Source organism: Hemicordylus capensis, chromosome 6 (genome assembly GCF_027244095.1).
Source record: "Hemicordylus capensis ecotype Gifberg chromosome 6, rHemCap1.1.pri, whole genome shotgun sequence".
In the NCBI taxonomy this organism is placed as follows: Eukaryota; Metazoa; Chordata; class Lepidosauria; order Squamata; family Cordylidae; genus Hemicordylus; species Hemicordylus capensis.
Genome location: NC_069662.1, coordinates 43,134,574 through 43,154,865, shown reverse-complemented (window position 1 = coordinate 43,154,865; position 20,292 = coordinate 43,134,574). Strand labels below are relative to the sequence as shown.

The 20,292-nt window shown below is 45.2% G+C and overlaps 1 protein-coding gene across 23 annotated transcripts in view; it reads left to right on the top strand.

Moving 5' to 3' along the window:
• SRCIN1 (SRC kinase signaling inhibitor 1) overlaps window positions 1-20,292 on the top strand; it is a 402,584-nt gene that overhangs the window by 356,991 nt on the left and 25,301 nt on the right. For 18 of the 23 annotated variants that reach the window (XM_053259951.1, XM_053259948.1, XM_053259953.1 and 15 more), the window contains 3 exons: window positions 5,607-5,690; window positions 7,557-8,855; window positions 18,929-19,069. In XM_053259951.1, coding sequence (XP_053115926.1) covers window positions 5,607-5,690; window positions 7,557-8,855; window positions 18,929-19,069 — 1,524 coding nt within the window. The remainder of the gene's footprint in view (window positions 1-5,606; window positions 5,691-7,556; window positions 8,856-18,928; window positions 19,070-20,292) is intronic. The other 5 variants (XM_053259969.1, XM_053259970.1, XM_053259972.1 and 2 more) reach the window with 2 other exon arrangements.

The following is a 20,292-nucleotide window of genomic DNA, read 5'->3' as shown; positions in this document are numbered from 1 at the left end:
TGTGCAGAACAATAAGAATCTCCAACAGAGACTTATCAGAGCCATGACCAGGGGCAAAGCTATAATTGAGGTCAAAGGGTTCAAAGAACACGGGCCCCCAGCTCCTGAGGGTCCTCCAGCTCCATCCCTCCCTATTTTCTTCATTGTCTCCCTCACTCTGGGGGGCCGCCTGAGAGAGGGATGAACACGGGCCCCCTCTCCCCTAGCTACACCTCTGGTGACGGTTAACTTGGTACAAAATGGATCTATAGATTTGTAGTGTAAGTAAGCTATATGAGTTTAAAGTGGGGAAAGGATGGTCTCAGAGGTGGAGAGAACTGTTTTATGTTCCCAGTTATTGTGCTTTAGAACAAATTCTGAATCTAAATCAGCATCAAGAGTGAAAATCTGAAGTTAATATGAGCTGACTTTTCCATGTCAATAATCCCTGCCAATATAAAGGACCTTTATTTACTTCAAAAGGTTGTATCCTGCTTTATTTTCTCAATGATAATGCAAAGCAGCTAATAGGTCAAAAATTAAAATAACATGCATCAAAATATAATAAAAAGAAACAAAAAGAAACAGTAAAAAACATAATACAAAAAACCTTTACCAGCAGAAAAATCAAGTAATTAATAATAACAATAACCCAACGCAACAGAGGGCCATATAAAAACTTTAACCCAAAAGCTACTGAAAGAGCCAGGCTTTAACCTATCGCCTGAATGTGAACAGTGTTGGGGCCTAGTGGGCATCTCTGGGGAAGGCATTCCATAAAGTTGGTATCACTATTTAAAAAAACCCTGCTTCTCATTAGGGATGTGCAAAAAAATTGACCGAATCGATTTGAATTCAAATTGATTCAGTCAATTTTTTTGCACATCCCTACTTCTCGTGGACATCTTCCTCTTGACTTCCCTTTCTCTTGTTCTGGGATAAATGACCATGTAAACAATAGCAGGGCTGTTCTCTCTGATGTGCTGTTCATAGTTGGATATAGAAACATGGGAACCAGCAAATGACCCCAAATAATTAAGCAGTCTTGTGCCATGCACCGAAACACCCAAAGCACTAGCCTCTACATCTTATGGTATGAATTTTAAAGAATAGTAAATAATTTGATTTAAAACTGAGAGATATTAAATATTTGTTCTCGCAATAGTTTGAATCTAGGTTTAAAGTGATTAACATTAGCTTGATTGTGTGAACCCATGCCATGGTGGGAATCTTGGGCCACAAATCACTTTGGCACGTTTACACAATCACACTAATGTTGATAAGCCACATTAAACCTAGATCCAAATGATTGTGTGAACAGGCCTACACTTTCCTATGCAAATTATTAATGTTTGCATTTTCTGCTCTTCCTCCAAGGAGCTCATAGTGGTATACAGGTGGACCTCATTATCCGTGGGGGTTCCGTTCTGCCCTGCAACAATGGATAACGAAACTGCAGATGAGTTGTTGAGTGAATGGGAATTGTGGGAAGGGGTTAGGATCCTGGAGGACAGAAATAGGAGCAAAAAAAGAGTGTACCATGTTCTCCAGGTCTCCAGCTGTCCAACAATGCCCCACCAAAACCTCCAATTCAGCCAATTTTCCATGGAAAATAGCGAAATTTTTTAAATAAACAGAGGAGCCACAAAATGGTTCCTTTAAGCAAAATGTGGTTGGACAGGGGCGTAACTATAATAGGGAAAGGGGAGACAGTTGTCTGGGGGCCCACTGCCTTGGGGGCCCCCCAGAGGCAAGTCACATGACTGACTCCCCCATTCGCGCACCCGCCCAGGCTTCCTTCAGTTGTATTCATCCTCCGAAATTGATGTGAGTGTTAAGACCTGGAGCTACCAGAACAGCATGTCTTTCTCTAGTACCATTAAATGACTTGTATCGTCCACAATTTACAAACCTTTAAAAAAATAATTTAGGATGATGTTCTATTGTGGCACATAGGTGTTATATATATAGATATAGAGATAGATATAGATATAACTATGCTTTTTGTTACCACTATTCAGCCTCATTTAAGATTTCTTTACTTCATGAACTGAGCTTCAGTGGGGGGGGGGGCATTTTAAAATCTTGTCTCTGGGCCCACTCCAACCTTGCTACGCCCCTGTGGCTGGACATTACCTCGGAGGTCATTTCTGGCCACCTAGTAACTGCGGATACGCAGATCTCAACCTTTTGTTTTACCACATATACCAAGGTCGGATCACCATTGCCTGACTGCGGATATGTGAAATTGTGGGTGTTGACGAGTTTCACCTCTCTCCCTGCTTCTCCATTTTATCCTCACAACAATACTGTGAAGGACGTTAGCTTGATGAAGAGTGACCAACCAAACCACTGAGCTTCATGGCTGAATGGGAACTTGAATCCTTAGCTCCCTGTTCCTAGTCCAGCACTCTAACCATGACATCACACTGGCTCTCTACTAAATAAGCAAATGGTACGTTGTGTCATGGATTTGAGGGTGAGGTGAGGGTGAGTTTCAGTGGGGGAAGAAACTGGGAGATTGTACAAGTTAGAAAGTATATACTTCCTTATAGAACCAGAGGTGTAGAATATTAACATGTGAATCAGGGTGAACAGGTTGTCTCCTATCTTTGCTCATTGGATTATTCCCTCCCTTTCTACTACAGAAAAACAGGGACACAAGACAGCATGTCTAAGCACATTCCAGTCTGTTATCACATAAGGAATGTACTGGACCTCTAGGGCGTTTTCCAGATTACACGCTGCCACATGTCCCATAAGTGCCCCTCCGTATTGCCAGTGTTTTGACATCGCGCTTGCTGCGCTATCAGCAGGGTGCCTTCCATATTTCCGATGCCTTGTTTCGAATTTTAATGATGTGTTATGGCCCTATAATGTGGTAATCACGTTGCAGGAAAGTAGCTGTATTTTTCTGTGGTAGGGAGGCTTGCAACAGAGTTTATGCGTTGCAGCATGTTGCAGTATGGACAGTTCTTCCCCCCACACACACACACACCTGTGCTTGCTTCCTTTGCCCCCTCGCCACAGGGAGAGAAACAGGCAGTGAGGAATCTTGGCTTTCCCCTCCTTTCCTCCCCACAGATCCCACACCCCACACCTCCCTCCTCCTCCGCTTGCTTCCAATATAACTTGAGCTTGTCAACACAGAAGGGGAGGGGGCGAGAGGAGATTGGAGGGGTTTTATTATTCTTATTTTTTTTCCCACCGGGGTTCTTTTGTGCAGTCCCCCTTGTGCATTCTGGCTACTTTGGCCAAAGATTCATACTAGTGCAGATGAGCAGATTTCTGAATCCAACCCTTCCTCATGCACATTCACTGAAGAGGAAGCCCATTGAACTAAATCATTTACTTCTGTGCAATCCCACTTGCTTACTACAAGGCAAAAGGCAGGGAGAGAGAACAGTCACTTACTTAAAAGGAAGCCCATTGAACTGAATCATGATTCATTTACTTCTGTGCAATCCCACAGCCCTCACTGGAGGAGCGCTCCCCTCCCCTCCATCTCCTCCCTCCTATTTATTTATTTCTCCGGAGGCATGCCAGTTCCTGTCTTTCCCTCTTCCTGGCTCACCACAGAATTCCCTTTTGTGCTCCCCCAGCCACCCACCCCCCGCAAGCAGTTCCCTTGTTTTGGCACTCCAAAGAATCTCCTCACGCACCCCACTCCCTCTCTTTTCTTTTTTTAAATCACACACACACACACACACACACCCGGTTATTCCTTGTGCAAAACTGGAATTATGCAAGACAAAGTTAGATTTTTGTTTTGGAATGGCACTTTCCCCTGCTGGCAGATTTGCACAAGAAGTTACCAAATAAAATTTCACATCCTCCCCACCACAACTCCATTGTCGAAATGGAGCAGGAAGAGGGGCAGATAAACACGTTTCAAGGAGAATATGGACAGTCCTGCCTTGAAAACATGTTGCAATGGACAGAAAATATGAATGGCCACCAGCCTACAACAAAGCATTGAATAACGTTTTACTCTTGGTTTTAAACCGTTGCACTATTCTGTTACACTTTGCAATGCTTTACCTGTTGCAAATCTCGTAGTCCAGAAAATGCCTCGCAGGAAGATAGAGGAGGAATCTTTCATTCAAAGGCCTATTTCCATTGCAGCTCTTTTGCAGCAAAATACATCTGCACACAGGATTTGGCAAATCAGACACAGTATTATTATATCACTCTGTTACCCAATTACTCCCGCTGATGCCCAGTTGCAGTCGACCGTCCTTGATTTCCACGTCTGATGCAGAATTTGCCTGCTGTTACTGTTTGTTCCATTTCTCAGAATATAGTTGTAATTTGCAAAACCCCTTACAAGATGCAATTATCTATATTCCAGCTGAAACATATTATCAGGCGAAGTCATAATGCTGTGACCCACTTGCTGGTTTATTTCTTCTGCTTGGTTTTTCATCATCACCCTGTGGACTCAAACCAAAGACTTTGGGGTCTTTTTTGCAGGGATTCAGCACAAGCCATGTTGGATGACGCCATGCCCTTTATTCTAGTTTAATCTTTACAGCTAGGCTTTGCTTGTGGATATCTTCAGAGCCCTCCAGGGCATCTTCAGAACACTCAAGGTGGCATATTTAGGATGCCATATTTCATTTGAAACAAACCAAATTTATGGTCCTTATGGCTTTGGAAGAAAACTTGTGATGAAATGTCAGGAATCAGGGAAGGCTGAGCAGAGCTTTCCGTGGTCCAGAGTGCGGGAGAGAGGTGCAGCTCCTTCATACCCCTGGTGATTATATCTTGCCCATACAAACCTCCCAGCATACCCGGACTCCATACCCGGACTCCATACCCTCCCTCCCTCCCTCCCTTCACCCCCAATGTTGAAAATAGTTTTAATGTTATTTGAAAACCTATACTTTAGGAGCAGAATAAGATAAGCTATAAATCAAGCAGATGTATGCAAATGCACTTACTTTCCCATAATGTATTCTTATCACGTTCATTGATTTTCCTGTGGCAGAGGTTCCTTGGATTCTTCTCAGCCCAAACTGCCTGGCATTGGGAAAAGAAATCTAGGGGTGCAGCTACCCGAGGTATCCTAAATTGCCAAGAATGAGGAGTCAGCACCTGCCTTTGCCAAATCTCTGCCTACAACTGCACATGCCTATCTTCCCCACCATTTTAATAGATGAAAGCCATGCCTGTTCATAGAAACATAAGAAGCAGTAGGAGCAGTATTCCTGTTAAAGGGAAAGCTGTAACTGTGAAAATTTCCTCTTCCACAAAATTATTAGAGGCACCAATAAGTTAGCATCTCGCTCCAGTCCTGAATTAGAGCCTTGTCTTCTTTGGCATATTCCCACCCTAGCATAAGTCTAAAACTAAGAAACAAGCAGCAGATTTAAAAGATAAGTGGCTACTTACACCCCCAAGCCCAAGTTACTTGCAAGTTTTAATAAGCTGGGCTAGTCTGCTTGCTCTTATCTTCTCACCTTCCAGTTCCAGGGAAGGGTGGAACTGAGAGCCTCCCCTTCTTGCTTTGTCCCATGATGAATGAATCAAGGATAGAACCCCTGTTTTCAGTCCTCGTCATGTTGAGAAGGGGAGGTGGGAAGTGGGGGCACAATACCTCTTTCATTGCACCGTTCTGCTATTAGGCTGCTTTTCCTGCTGGCCACTGCATAGCTGGAGCAAGCTTCAGTGCACACAGTCTTCCCTACTCCCATCTACCAGAATCTCAGGTAAGCACCACGGATGATAAGGGAGGGGGGAGGGAACTACCCTAGAGAACTGCTGGAATTGGAAGGAGTGGGCACAGCCATTGACCAGCAAGAGAAACCCAGCAGTGTCGCCAAAGAATATTGCCCTCTCCGCCTAGTTGGGTGGTAGTTATATGCATATGTGCCCCTTGAACCTTCTTTGTAGCTCTCTTCCTTGAGAGTTACATTGAAAAATGTGGTTAAGCAATCATTCAGGCCTCTGCACAACTACTGGTGTTGTTTACATATTTAAGGGCCTATTCAAAGATTTAAAATGTCAGTCTTTCTCTTTACAAGATCATATATATATATGGTGGGCAGAACTCCTGGTTCCACAGAGACAAAGTGAATTACCCAATGGTTTACTGAGGGCAGTCTGAGGAGTAAGGGGGCATGCCTCAGTGCCAGAGCACTTGCTTTAGCTTCCAAAGGCCCAGGTTCAGTCTCTGGCATCTCCTGTTGAAAAGGATCTCTGTAGCAGGTACTCGGTCTAAGTCCTTAGAGAGCCACTGCTGGTTAGAGTAGACCATACTGAACCAGATAGACCAATAATCTGACTCAGTATATGGCCTGCTTTTGGGCGAGTGTGAGAACCACTGGGCTCACAGGTGAGCTCGGTTTCCTCAAAGCAGGTAACCCACTTAGGTAGCCCTCCCCTTAGATGAGGTTAGCGGAGCGAGCGCTCCACTAACCCTGTCTATTTGATCGTGTATTGCTGTGCCGCGGCTCTGCCATGAGGAGACCCCCGCCGGGAAGCTGAAACAAGCCAGCCCTGGGGGTCTCTCTAGGATGCCCTGCACACTGGCACGAGGCATCCTGGAACTTCCGGGGGCCTCACAGCCCCTGATCCCCTCAGCCCCCGCCGGCTCTATGACGGAGCCGGCAGTCGTGTGGGCGGGCGATTCGGTCACCCAGGGCTGCCGGTGTGCTTGTCTGCGGGGAGAGCAGGCTAAGCCCGCTCTCCCCGCTAACCCCATTCAGGCGAGTCTCACTGATCATGAGACTCGCCTCATTATGTTTTGTGTGTATACATGTAAACATGTGCATGCTTTTGTTTGAGTGACTGTGCATGCGTTCATTTTAGAATTGGACCTGGGTGTAGGCCCCTCAAATGCAGGGAACAGATAGGAAGTGTACTATTGTGCATATGTTGAACAGAATATATGAGTAACTCTTTGCATGCTCCCTCTCTCACTGCTGCTGCTGTCGCCACACTGGCCCATGATGTTTGTCTTGCTCCCCTCAGGGAAGGAGGGAAGCAAGAGAGAGAGAGCATGGACTGGCGGGGGCAGCAGTGGCGGGGGTGGGGTGGGGTGGGGGGAGAGAGAGGGTGCTTGCTCCCCTCCTCTTTCATGTGCTCACTAGCCCCTGTTGCTGCACCACCACTGCATTGAGGGAAGCATGAGCACAGGCCAATGCGGCGATGGTGTAGCAGGTATGGTTGCCAACGTTCCGTTGCCTGAATACAGGACACAGCAAGGAGGGTCATCTGTGGGTGGGGTCATCCTAGAAGCCTGAGTAGCAATACATTTGTAACAACAACAACAACAACAAAACAAGCCCCATGATTTCACAAAGCTTCACACAGACCATCCCACGTAGACATAGAGCAAATGTCAGGTGAAAATTTAAGAGAGTCCCCCAGGTTTACATAATCAGTACTACAGGCTCTTAAATTCACATGTCTAGGGCACTTAATAGTCCAGGTGGGCAAATAGGTCAAGCCAGGTACATTGCTAGTCCATTCAGCCAGGAAAACTGGAGTCCTGAAGGGAAAAGCTCCTGATTCAGTTAATTCACTTGGCAAACTCTCCTGCCTCAATAATCCTTGTCTGAATTTTCCCTTAGGAGTCAGGCCTCCCAATGCTTCCATCTGGTAGCATTTCCCACCTTCCTCACATTGTCCTTTCTGAGTGGGCATCCAGCCTGCCATCTCTTCAATCTCGGCCAGAGTCAGGCTTTGAGAGAAACAGTCTCCGGACAGGCAATCACAAGTGCACTGGAAGACAGTCAGGAGGCACTGGGCAGTTGACTATGGTGGAAATAAATGGGGATTCCAAGAGCCCAGAGGTCTTGTTGGAGAAGCTGAGCAAGAATGAAAGGAAGCTGAAATCTTTAGCTTGTGCATCATTTGCTTTGTTCAAAAAGGCCTCAACAACATACTCTCATTCTCTGCCAGCATCAGCGAGGTCTTGGGGATCTTGGCCAGACCCTGGAATTGGACTTTCGTATGATGTTGATCATGCAACAAGAGGAGACACAGTGGCACTTGAAGCAGTAAGAACCTCACAGAAGGATAAAGTTGCTCAACTGGAAGGAGAAGACATGATGATTTTGAACGTTGGGGACAAGCAAACAAGAAGTCAACAGATTTCTTTTGAAAGAACCAGGGTTCATGCAGCAGAGATCCAAGAAGCTGTCATGCTGTCAGAGGTCACATTTGATTATAAGACAGCTTCTTCACCCATGGAGGGCGGTGAAATGCTCACAGGGTTGGATAGCAAAAATCACATTGCAGAACCAAAAAATGAAGACGCGAATCAGGGCAAAGAAGAGGTAGCATCACCTTTGAAAGCCCCTGATGCTGCTTGCAGACAGATACAGAGAGATCATCTGTCAGATGGTTCAAGATCTTGTTTACCATTGCAAAATCCAAAATTCCCGGTGAACAAAGAAGCCATTGAGCATGACATAGTATCAAGGCCAAAGCCTGTGGATCTTGTTCAGGAGAAGATGAAGACAGAGATAGGAAGGGAATTAGTAACAGATCTAGAAGAGAAACAAAGAGAATGTGCTTCTCTTGATGCTATGACCTTAAGCAGCCGAGAGATTTGCAAAGACACTTACCAAAGGCTGGACCACCTGGAAGAGACCATCAGAGACTTGCAAATGACTATCACTGAAATTAGCCACCAGGCTTCTACCGAGCTTATGTTCCCTCAAAATCTTCTAGAGGGCAAAAAGGGCAAAATAAAGATGTACACAGGAATGTCCGGATGCAACCATGATGATTTCAGGAATGTGGCATCAGGCTGCCAGGATTTAAAATGGTATGAAGCAAGCCACAGCATCCCCAAGTCTTCTGCAAGCAGCTCCAAGCCACCTTTGCTGCCCAAACCTCAGTTCCTGCTCAACAGTGATCCGCAGGTTCATTTTTTAATTGATATTCCTCTTCCTCTGCTGTACTTCTAGATTCCTCCTGAAAGTCTTCTCTGCTGTCTGTCCTCTCAAGATTTCTCATCTGCTCTTAAGATACAAAGTGTGAAACATCCAGATACTGGACTTTAGATTTCTGCAAAACTGTGGCTTTAAGTAGGATTTCTGGTTCACTCTCACTGAGAAGCCAAGTGGAATTCCCTTACTTCCTTGATCTGCTCTTTATTTCTGGCTATGGTGTGTGTCATGGTATTATTTAGTCTGATGATTATCAGTCTCCGCTTCCAGTTTGTGTTAGTTGTTTTTCCTCCTTACCATCACTAACAAACCTGTAGCTGAAAGGTAGAAAGGGCTACCTCATAACAGAAACTAAGGATGAAGATTCCCTCTGCATTTCACTTCAGACAAATTTGAACCACAAATATAAACTAGTTTCATAAACCTGTTTGTTGAACTGTCATGGCTCCCTCCTGGCCAAAAAACTCTGGGAAATGGAGTTCTGTGCTGGAGAATCTCTAATACAGAAATCTCAGCCTAATCCCAAAATTTTGGTTCTTTGGAGGAAGCTGAGACCTGGTTTCAAACTGGTTTACATTTGTCATATGGTTGGACCTTTCAGAAGTACTGTAAAACAGGTGGTTCCCCCACAATCTGTTTATAGATGCTCTCCCTCCCTCCAAGTCCTGGGACCCAGTCCAACAGGAAGGTGGTGGTGGTGGTGTGTGTGTGGGCTAGTTCAGATGACCACCATCAGGGTAGGAGCACCCAGCCAGGGTAGGAGAGCCAGGCACACTCCTGACTGGCAGTTGTGAGAACTCCAAATAGGGATGTGCACAAAGTGCTTTGTGACATCCACGGGAGTGGTGAGTGGGTGCTTCAAATGGAAGGAGGCAGGTTTTACCTGGCCCTCCAGTGGTCCTCCACCACCCCACCACAGTGCTGTCATTTCCAAACGGCCATGCTGTCTCTGCAGATAAGCCATGCCACACCGGGGGCTTCCTTCATGGGAACAGGAAGTTCCCTGTTCCCAGCATCCCGTGGGCATTGTCATCACGCGGGATGCTGGGAACAGGGAATTTTGTGTTCCCATGCAAGAAGCCCCCAGTGCGGCATGGCTTATCTGCAGAGATGGCATGGCTGTTTGGAAGTGACAGTGTCATAGTTGGGCGACGACGGAGCATCGGAGGAGTGCCAGAGGTATAGGTAAGACCTGCCTCCCTACGTTTAAAGTGCCCGCTCGCCCCAGGCCAAAGCGTTTCGGCTAGGGGTACTTGAATCAAATTAGAGGCACCAAAACAATCCTTGCACATCCCTAACTCCAACCATTAATGTAAGAGAAGGAGAGTGTGATCATCTGCAAAGAGGGAGCTGGGTCAGGCAGGTTTTTCTCCTACCTCAGTAAAAGCTGGGGTAGAATCTGGGTAGTGCACAATTGTGTGACCCAGCTTCCTCCTCCCAGACAATCACACTCTCACAGACAATCACAGTCCTACCTGAATATGTGGAGTTCTCATGAGTCGAGTGCTAACTGGGAGGTGCATGCTCGGCTCCTCCTACTCCAGTGATGGTCATGTGAACTAGCCTAGTGCGTTTTTTCTCCTTTCCTTGTGAATAGCCAAAAGGTTTTACAAAGTGTTCTGCTATCTGGATCTACAGGATGTTATTCTAAAGATTTCCATATCTCCTGCCAACTCCCTAGAGAAGCATATCTTGTGAATTTTGTGGATGGTAGGGTGGCTGGCTTGAGATTCAGGGGAGGCAAGTTGGTTGTGGAACAGAACATCTGTGGTTTTGATGAACCAGAGATCCTGTGCAAAGCACACATTCCAAAGAATGTTCACATGGAGAGAGTCATGCTTTAAGCTTTTGGTCAGAGAAAATGACTGCGTCACATGAGTCACATGGCATGAGTCACATGGCATGTTTGTGACTTGTTGTGACTGTTGGTGTCAATCAGAACTGATTTCACCAGATAGATCTGGTCTGTGTTTGATCCAGAATTGTCACCAAAATTTCAAAAAGGAGGAAATTTGAGGCAAATTTCAGGGTTCCTTCCAAGACAGAATATCTGAAAATGTTCAAGGGAAGCCAAATGAGTTTCTATAAGACAAGGTAAATTTCTCAACGGGGAGGGTGTGCTGACATCTTCAGGGTGCTTTCCAGACTAGCTGTTCAACAGCAGCAAAATGCCTCCATTCGGGGAAGTCGCATTCGGAACGTAAACAGCAGGGGGAGCAGTCTCACAGCAACTCAGCAACCTGAAAAAAATCCAACTTTTTCACGCCGAATATACGACATCCTTGCTCTATATTGCAGCAATTAAATTCGCAACAAGGCCTTGGCAACTGTGAATGGCACCCTGCTGTCCGCGTAGGGACTGCGGTGTCACGACACAGGAAGTGTGGAAGCACACTTCCGAGATTCGTCCTGACCCTGTTGTAGGGTCTAGTCTGGAAAGCGCCCTGGAGGTCTGTTGAATATACCACAGGAATCTGTTTACTACATGGTGAATAAAGATAACTTGAGTTGATGTTGCTATGCCAAATCCAGTATTAATTTGTTTTTAAACTGCCCTCTCAGTTTTGGAAGCTCTTCCTCCTAATCCCAAATTTGTAAGACCAGACTGTGGGGAAAGGCCCCTTGCACATGCTCAGAGCCTCTCCCTTCTTTATTATTACTTCAGATATTCAGGGCCAGGCTTTGGCCCTGCAAACAGGTTCGGGGACTGAGCGCTGGCCTCTTTTCTTGCACCCTGTCCATCTTTGCTATAGCTACCAGAACAATAGAAATCAACTGGTCTTTTTTTTCCCCCCAAGCCCATCTCAAATCCTTTCCCAGGACATGAATCCAGAACAGAATTCTTCTCATAGGGAAGGTTTCTAACAATATAGATTCATTCTCACCCATATGCACATTTCTTTAAAAAGGAAATCCCTGTATTTTCATGCTTAAATTCAAGAAATGCAGTCCATTTACATAAACAGTTTCAAGTTTGCAAATCTGCAATATGGAGCATGGTGGACTGGTAACCTGGTGGTGTTGTATTTTGGAACTCCAGGGGGATCCCCATGTTCCACAAACACCATGCCCTGTCGATTTGCAAGCACAGCTGTGTACGTGGAGCCTTCTGCTGCTCCCATGGTTCTCTGGGTCAAGGCCCAAGTGTTTATCGCAAAGGCACAGACAGAAGTGAAACATTTGTATTTCCTTACAATTAAATCTTAATGTCCTCCTAACTTCTGAAGTTGTGAATTCACACCTGCCAAACAATAAAAGGGAAGCTGGGTCTGTATGTGAAGGATTGCCCCAAACAATCACTCAGTTTCTATGAATGGGTGCTTTTTTGATGACTTGTATTTAACAGCGAGAGCCTGGGGAATCTCTTAAAAGAGGACATTAGTGGTAATTTAATCCCTTGTTAAGTTTCTTCCATGCTGCCAAAACAAGTAGAAGGGAACTGTGGTCATTAATTTGATGAGCTCCTCCCAAAGCTGTTCACAGAATGGCAGTTTCGAAAACAGAACCTGGAAAGTGCTGCCAACAGCCAGACTTTAGCCTTGATCTCACTGCCAGCCACAGCATTTAAAAGGAAGGGAAGTTGCCAAAGGGCAGATTTTTAAGATGTGTGAAAGCAACAAACATGAAGCAATATGGTGAACAGGATAATGTATATTGATTATGCAAAGTACAGGGCACGAGGCTATTAAAACTGTGCTGTTGTCATCCACTGCAGTAGTACAGCCATATTGATGAGACCGTGTCGTAAGTTTGATGGCTGTTCCCTGTGACCATCCAATCCCCAACCCATTAGCTGTGATGTCATGGACTGCTCATGAGCATCTAATTGCTTGGAGGGGGAAGGGTTATTTAGGGGATGTTTCACTGTGTGAAAGACCCTCACAGAGGAATAGGAGAGGCTGTATGTTTTGGTAGGATGTATAAGAACAAGCAATGGGCAGGGAAGTTTCAGATGGCAGTGGGAGGTGCTGATCAGTGAGGCTACAATCACCCCAGAAAAGTTTTATGAAAGAAGCCTCGAGGAGAAGCTTGGAGGTGAGGAGCGGAGTGCCTGAGCAAGGAAGCACCAGTGCGGTGACAAGAGCAGGCTAGCAGCACTTCCCAGCTAACTGCACCAGGGAAGGGTGCAGTTAGCTGGAAGCCCTCTGTGCCACCCGAAAATATTTCCCTTTGGACTGTGCAGCACTTTGACTGACTTCATCAAAGGAATTTCATAACTGGATACAAAGTGGCATATCCTTTTATTATAACAAACATAGGCGGGGGGGACCTAATATTCGGAGATACATCTCCTCTTCATATGTTATGTTAGACAAAGATGAAGTTTTGTGTCTAGCTGACTGCTGAATAAATTCCAATGATGGAAATAGCTGAGAAATGGGCATTTTAAAATTAAGTAATACTCGCACCGTATTGGTCTTCTCTTGTGCATCTTCGCTGTTACTGGTGCAGCTCTTTTCTTTGTTAGCTAGCCCTGGCCTAGCTAGCAGGTGAGTCACAGAGATCGGATCCTGTTTGACGTGTTCTTTATTATCTTTACTCTGTAGAAAATTTATTCCTATTTTTGTTTTTCTCATTTGCCTTCTGTATCACCAAGTGTATGTGGCTACAGCTAATAAAATCTATACCTGTCTTCTCACTGTTTCACTTGGGAATCTTCTTCTGTTTGAAATGATGTCTCTCCTTCTCTTCCTCTTCCTCTCCCTCCTTCTCCTCCTCTTTTTCATCTGTGGTTCTCTCAGCCAAGTGACAATGATTTTCAGGTGCTTTTCCTGTCCAAAGGAGGTTTTGAGTTTCCAATCCAGTGTTCAACACATAGCTATAAAATTTGAATCCAGTAAATCAAACACTAAAATAAATAATAAAATGATTTCAGTGTATAAATGGATAATAAAACAATATACTAGAATACAGCAGAACAGTTGACTTTCCCCCTGCTGAATTTCCCTTGCACAGTAAATGAATTATCAATGATGAGAAAGTGCAAATTTCATGCGTACTTGAGAGCTCACTAAAGTGTAATTTGAATCGCAGCAGATTGGATTAGCGGGCTTGGATTTCTCACCCCAATCCTTTCCCCTGTTCTTATCATTATATCAATGACAGGGTTTCCCATCTTTTTAAATAGGCTTCTCTGGAGGGATAATGTAGTAGCATTGTGTGGGCACTCTGGGAAATGGCCCCTTTTAGAAGCCTTTCACACCACCTATGCTATTGTCTGTCTTTATTCAACATGCATTGGAATGAATGGAGCATCCTTGAAGTGCATTGAAGTACACCCTGTGTAATGATTTTACTTTGAGGAAAAATCTTATTAAGTACACACAATGGTAGAGGAGCAGAACGGGCTGGAGCACTTGGCCCAGATCTGCACTAAGATTTTGCCTGCTGCAGCACAGTCAGCTGAGGCTGCCTCTGTGCAGAGTTGGTGCTTAGTGTGCTTCCCTGTGCTGAAATTCCTCCACAGCTCAAGAACTAAGGCCACTGTTCTTAGGGTGGCCAGGTACAATGGAGAGCTGCAATGTTATCCCAAAGAGGAAATCAGGACAGGTACATCTTTACTCATCACTGCAGCCTAGGCCTGCCTGTGGAATGTCACATTTTAAAATTTATTTATTTATTTAAAACACTGCATCTTGCTTTCCCCTCAAAGAGTGCACAACAATAAAAACAAAAATCAAATAAAACAATCCAGAAATATAGCTGGGGGAACGAGGCATAGTCCAAAGAGACCTCAGGAATCGATCAAAATGTAATCTACAAAGGACTTTTTGGGGAAAGTGCATCTTTAGTAGGCACTGAGACCCCAATAGGGAGGGAGCCAATTTCATCTCCCATGGAAGTGAGTTCCACAGGGTGGATGCCAGCCACAGCAAAGAAAGCCTTCTCATATGACACCACCAAACAAGCCTCAGAACAGAAGGCAAGGGGAGATACAAGAGAGCTTTCCTCTGAAGATCTCAGGATGTGGGCAGGCTCAAATGGGAGGAGGTGATCTTTTACATACTCCGCTCCTAAGCCATTTAGGATTCTAAAAGCGATTACCAGCATCTTGAATCATGCCCTGAAACTAACTGGCAAACAAGGCAGCTGCACAAAATGGCATAACATCCTGCAGCTGACAAAACAGCAACTCGGGGTCTTAACATGCTATCAGGATGTGGACAGGGGCCCAGTGCTCCAGTGCAGACCCCCCACAATGTGGTACTAGCACCTTCCATTTCTCACATAGTGAGAGCCAGTCCAAAACCCATCTATGCGTCTTTCTGGTTGGAATGTCTCTGCTCATCCTGCCGAGATGTCCGCAGCGTGTACCTTTCGAAGAGAGACAGAACAGATGTCTTTCCAGGCAGTGTTTCTGCCATTATTGAGCTATTCCTTTCCCATGGATTGCGGATGATATCTCAATCTGCCCCTCTCAGAATATGGTTGTGCTTTTTCCATTAGCTGAACCTTGGGTGAATCAACATTTGCCCCTTCTCTTGGCTTTGGCCCCTTTTATAGAGATGAGAGACAAGCTGGTTACAAGAGGCTGGTTACAAGAGGTGTGTATGTAGGTGGAGGGGGGATGGGATTCAGATGTTAATGTGATGGAACAACTATATAAAACGTAATAAAACCCAAATTCTGCTGTCTCCCTGAGAGCAACACTTTCCATTTATGGCACATTATGAGAAATACTGTATATCCTACACTCGGGGTATGCAGAACTGGTTCGAATCAAACCTTGTTCGATTAGAACTGGCCTGGTTTGACTGGTTCGAGCCTGAACCAGACCCCCGACCCCGCAAATGGGGGATGGTCTGGATTTGAACTGAACCAGGCCTGGTCAGCCTGGTTTGACCAGTTTGGCCATACTTGCAAAGGGGAATCTGGTAAGGTCCAGAGGGGGTTTGGGCAGTAATTCCTGGTATGAGAATTGGTAGTAAAAAGTATATATCTTTTTCCATCTGCAAAATGTTGGAGGCTATGGTCTTGGCTCACCTGTTTTGGTAATCCAGAATAATGTGCTCAGCATGCACTTTAGGACCCTGCTTTCCATTTGCGGCATGCTTGTACTCACAACTGTACACCACACCTCCCAGGTTGCTTGGCCACTCCCCTACACATTCACAGGCATGCCCCTACTTTCATTGGTGAAATGTTGGCGAATATGTAAATTATGCAAATCAAACTTGTTTCCGTAATTTATTTTGCTAGTCACTGGAAGTGCAGGGAGCTGTTCACGGAGGCTCTGTCTACTGGAACCCCTGCGCATCCATAGTCCTTAGATTTGCAGAGAGAGAGAGAGAGAGAGTTTCTTAGGATTCAGAATGCTGCACCCAACAGCGAATTCTGTTATTGCATGGAATTGCAGCTACATGAATCCTTTTGTATATCACTGTTGTTGTTGTTATGCAATTGGCATAATAATTCCAAAGGCTACAGAATTGTAGAACAAATATAGTACAGCCTTAATAGTGCTATGAGATTGAACCCACAGCAAGGTGGTTTATGGCCCGAATCTGAGAGTCCCACCTTGGTGCTTTCCAGACTAGACCCTACAACGGAGTCAGGACATATCTCAGAAGTGTGCTTCCACACTTCCTTCATTGTTCCCCAGGTTGAGGCAGTGGCCAGAAGCACTTTCTATCCGCTTCGGTTGATACGCCAGCTGTGTCCGTTTCTTGAGGTTCATTATCTCAAAACAGTACACTTGCTGGTAACCTCTAGACTTGATTACTGCAATGCACTCTATGTAGGGCTGCCTTTGTACGTAGTCCAGAAACTACAATTAGTACAAAATGCGGCAGCCAAGTTAGTCTCCGGGTCATCTCGAAGAGACCATATTACTCCTATATTACAGGAGTTGCACCGGCTGCCAATAAGTTTCTGGGCAAAATACAAAGTGCTGGTTATAACCTATAAAGCCCTAAACAGCTTAGGCCCACAGTACTTAAGAAAGCGTGATCCCCATCGTCCACTGCATATATCAGGGGAGGCTCGTCTGTGGCTACCTTCATGTCGTCTGGTGGCCACCCAGGGATGGGCCTTCTCTGTTGTCGCCCCGAGACTTTGGAACTCGCTTCCCATGGGAATAAGAGTCTCCCTATTTCTAGTGGCTTTTAAAAAGTGTCTAAAGACTCATCTTTTTACCTAGGTCTTTTAGCTTTTTAACTTTTTAAACTTTGGATTATTTATTATTTGTTTTAAACTGTTTTTAGTATTTAATTGATTTTAATGTTTTTTGTTTGTTTTTTGTAAACCGCCCTGAGACCTTGGGTTGGGGCGGTATAAAAACGCGCCAAATAAATAAATGTGACATTGCAGTCCCTATGCGGACAGCTGGGTAACGTTCACATCTCCAGTGCCTTGTTTCAAATTTAATCACTGCTAGGACATTGTATATCTGCCATGAAAAAGTTTCTGGTTTGGGGGGGTTGTTAGTTGCTTCGAGACTGCTCCTCCTGCTGTTTACGTTTCAAATGCGACTTGCCTGAATGAAGGCATTTTGCTGCTGATGAACAGCTAGTCTGGAAAGCGCCCTTGGTGTGGGTTCATATAGTCATACTAATGCCAGTAGCCCACATTAAACCTATATTCGAACGATCGTATGGACCAGGCCACTGTCTAGCTTAGGGTGTTATAGCTGAGAGTGGCTCTCTCTCTACTGTGACCTTTCATTTGGAGCACTTAACCTGAGACTTCTGGCCTTAGTGAAGTCCAGTCTGCAGTGAAGACATTGTTGATCTGCATGACTTTGAATGGATGTATTACTGTGTTATGAAAGCCTTTAGCCCAATTTGGGTATTGCTTTAGACTCTCTGTTATTGATTATTATTGTTATCTTACTTAAACAGAGTTGTTAGCTATAAGATAATTGGCCCCCTAATGTTTGTGGGGAGGGATGAAATAATACTATATTTATTAAATGCAGCAGATCTGCCTGTGGGTACCACCTTCGACACTCAGACTGCATGCACTGGCTTAGGGCCAGTGAATGAAAAGATCATATGCTAAAAATAAAACTCTCCCCATTCTTCTGTGTTTTCTGCTATACTACTACCTGTTTTTGCCCCTTCTCTGATCCTTCATTCTACTCCATCTTCCTCTTGAATCTCTCATACATTTTGACTAGGCAGGAAAATAGGGATGAGAAGAGGAGCAAATATTCCTTTAAAAAAAAAAGTACCTTGATTGCAATAGTACAAGGGTCTTATTCTGTAATTTCACAGGGTCTCTGACAACAGCAGCTAATGGCTCTTTTCTGGTAGGTCAGTGGGGGCCCACAGCTATGATATTCTCAGGCCGCATTCTCACGACCACAGCGAGAGCAGTTCAAAAGTTAACTGGGATTGCCAAGCCCCACACATTCCCATGGAGCGTGATATGAGAACCTGGAAATTCCAGGCAATTCCAGTCAAACCATGTGGTAAAGCAGCATGTAACCAAGATCAATAAACATTGATCCTAGTTAAATGTTGTTTAACCAGAATTGCCTGGAATTTCCATGGGAAGATGCGGGGCTTGACAATCCCAGTTAACTCTTTAACTGTGCTCACTGTGGTCTTGAGAACACTACCTTAGTGAGGCAGCGTTGGTGGAAACTTTGCTGCAGAGTTTGAGGGCATGTCTACAGTATAAAGATAAGCAGGTTAAACTGCAAGAGCTACCTCCTCTCTTCCAGACTCTGGAAGTGGTAAAATTGCTTCTTTACCTTCTTCATAAAAGCAGACCCGCGTGTCAAAATTCTCTAGCTGAGCTGACAGATTTCTTTGAAGTAGTTAGAATGTTTGTGAACATTCCATGGCACTACTATGCACATCTCCCCTCATTCCTAATAACTGCTATAGTGCCATACCATTGGCTGAGTTGCTGTGGTGTCAAGGAGTGAACTGGTTGTCGTGTGTTGCCTCCTACTATACACATCTCCCTGCATTCCTATCCCTGATAGGAGGCAACACATGACAGCCAGTGCATTCCATGACACCACAGCAACTCAGTCAATGGCAAGAGCCTTTCTTTAACCTCTCTTCACTGAATCCTTTCATCTGTTCTTTCTGCAGAGTGGTGGCGGTGTCTCGATCCCAGCCATGAAGATGGTCAATCCAGCATCACGGCTGAAGCAAACCCAGCAGGGCAGCCCAGATAAAAGCAAACACATAAAGCAACGCATGGAATACATGCGCATCCAGGGACAACAGCAGGTAGTTTATCTCTAGGCAGCCACATTACTCTGTTTTGGGAGCATGGGGGTAGAGACAGGTTAAGTTAGGATCCACTGATTTTTGCATTTGGGGAGGAGGTGAGTGGGGAGTTGGCAGGGGAGTTGATCCTGCCTCCTGGGGGAAGGGGAAGGGATAGGGAGAGGCATTCTGCAATCACTTGGAACACAAATTCTTCATACCCTTGGGAGCATACACTGGGTTTGGGTTAGAAATTATGGCTGTGAGTATATCTTGTCACTGCCCATGACCACAGCTGCCTTCCTCTGTGAATTTCTGTATGAAGGAATTCATATTCATATTATGATAATGACACTGGATGTAGAGGAGAGAGACGGGGAACTCCTGTCCACAGGCATACATCAGAGGCTGGAGCCAAACCTGACAAAAATCCATTTCACACGTGTGTGTTGTGAAGTTGGAAAAGAGTTCACACCTTGCTCAAAGCAAAGTTCCATTTCTCAGTTGTTCTGCCCACTGCTGCATTTGGCTAGTGTTCCATGTGCGTGTAACTTCCTTAACAACCTCCTGGATTCCAGAGGCCACCAACTGGCATTTGCCACCCTGGCAAGTTAAGATGATGCCCTGCCAGTTATGACCACAAACATAAGCACTTGCTTGCTCACCTTGCTGTTTTGTTTGACTTGGGGTGGGTAAGTGGTTCTTGTTTGCTGTGCCATGCTATCAAGAAGGCAATGTTTTAAAGTGCATATATTTAATCCAACAATTTAACAGGGGCCCTTTTCCCCAACAGGAAAAGTGGTGATGGCATTAGATCCATGTTCACCTCCTCCCCCTGCCTCCCCCCCTTTCACCACACGTCCATGTGTGTTTGCCCCAACCTTCCTTACTCACGGCATATACAGAGAAGCGCTGCATGTTCAGTAGACAAAAGATGGGGGAGGAATGCATTGTGGGAAGGGAGAAGAGGAAGGAAACATGTCTTGGCTTGCTTGACCACTGTTGAATGGATGGCGCTTGGGAAACCATAAGAAGCATGCTACCGAGCTGCAGGATTTCCAGTGCTTGTATGGAGCTCTCCTGTTGACAAAGTCTGCCTCACGTGATTCGGTTGGGTAAGGGATGGGAGCAACTCCATGCATACGTCCCTTTGCATCTATTCCGTTGAAACAAACAGGGCTGCTTCTGCATTCAGGCCCTCTGTGTGCACACTGGGAGTGTGCACACGGCTGAGCTGAGTCAGG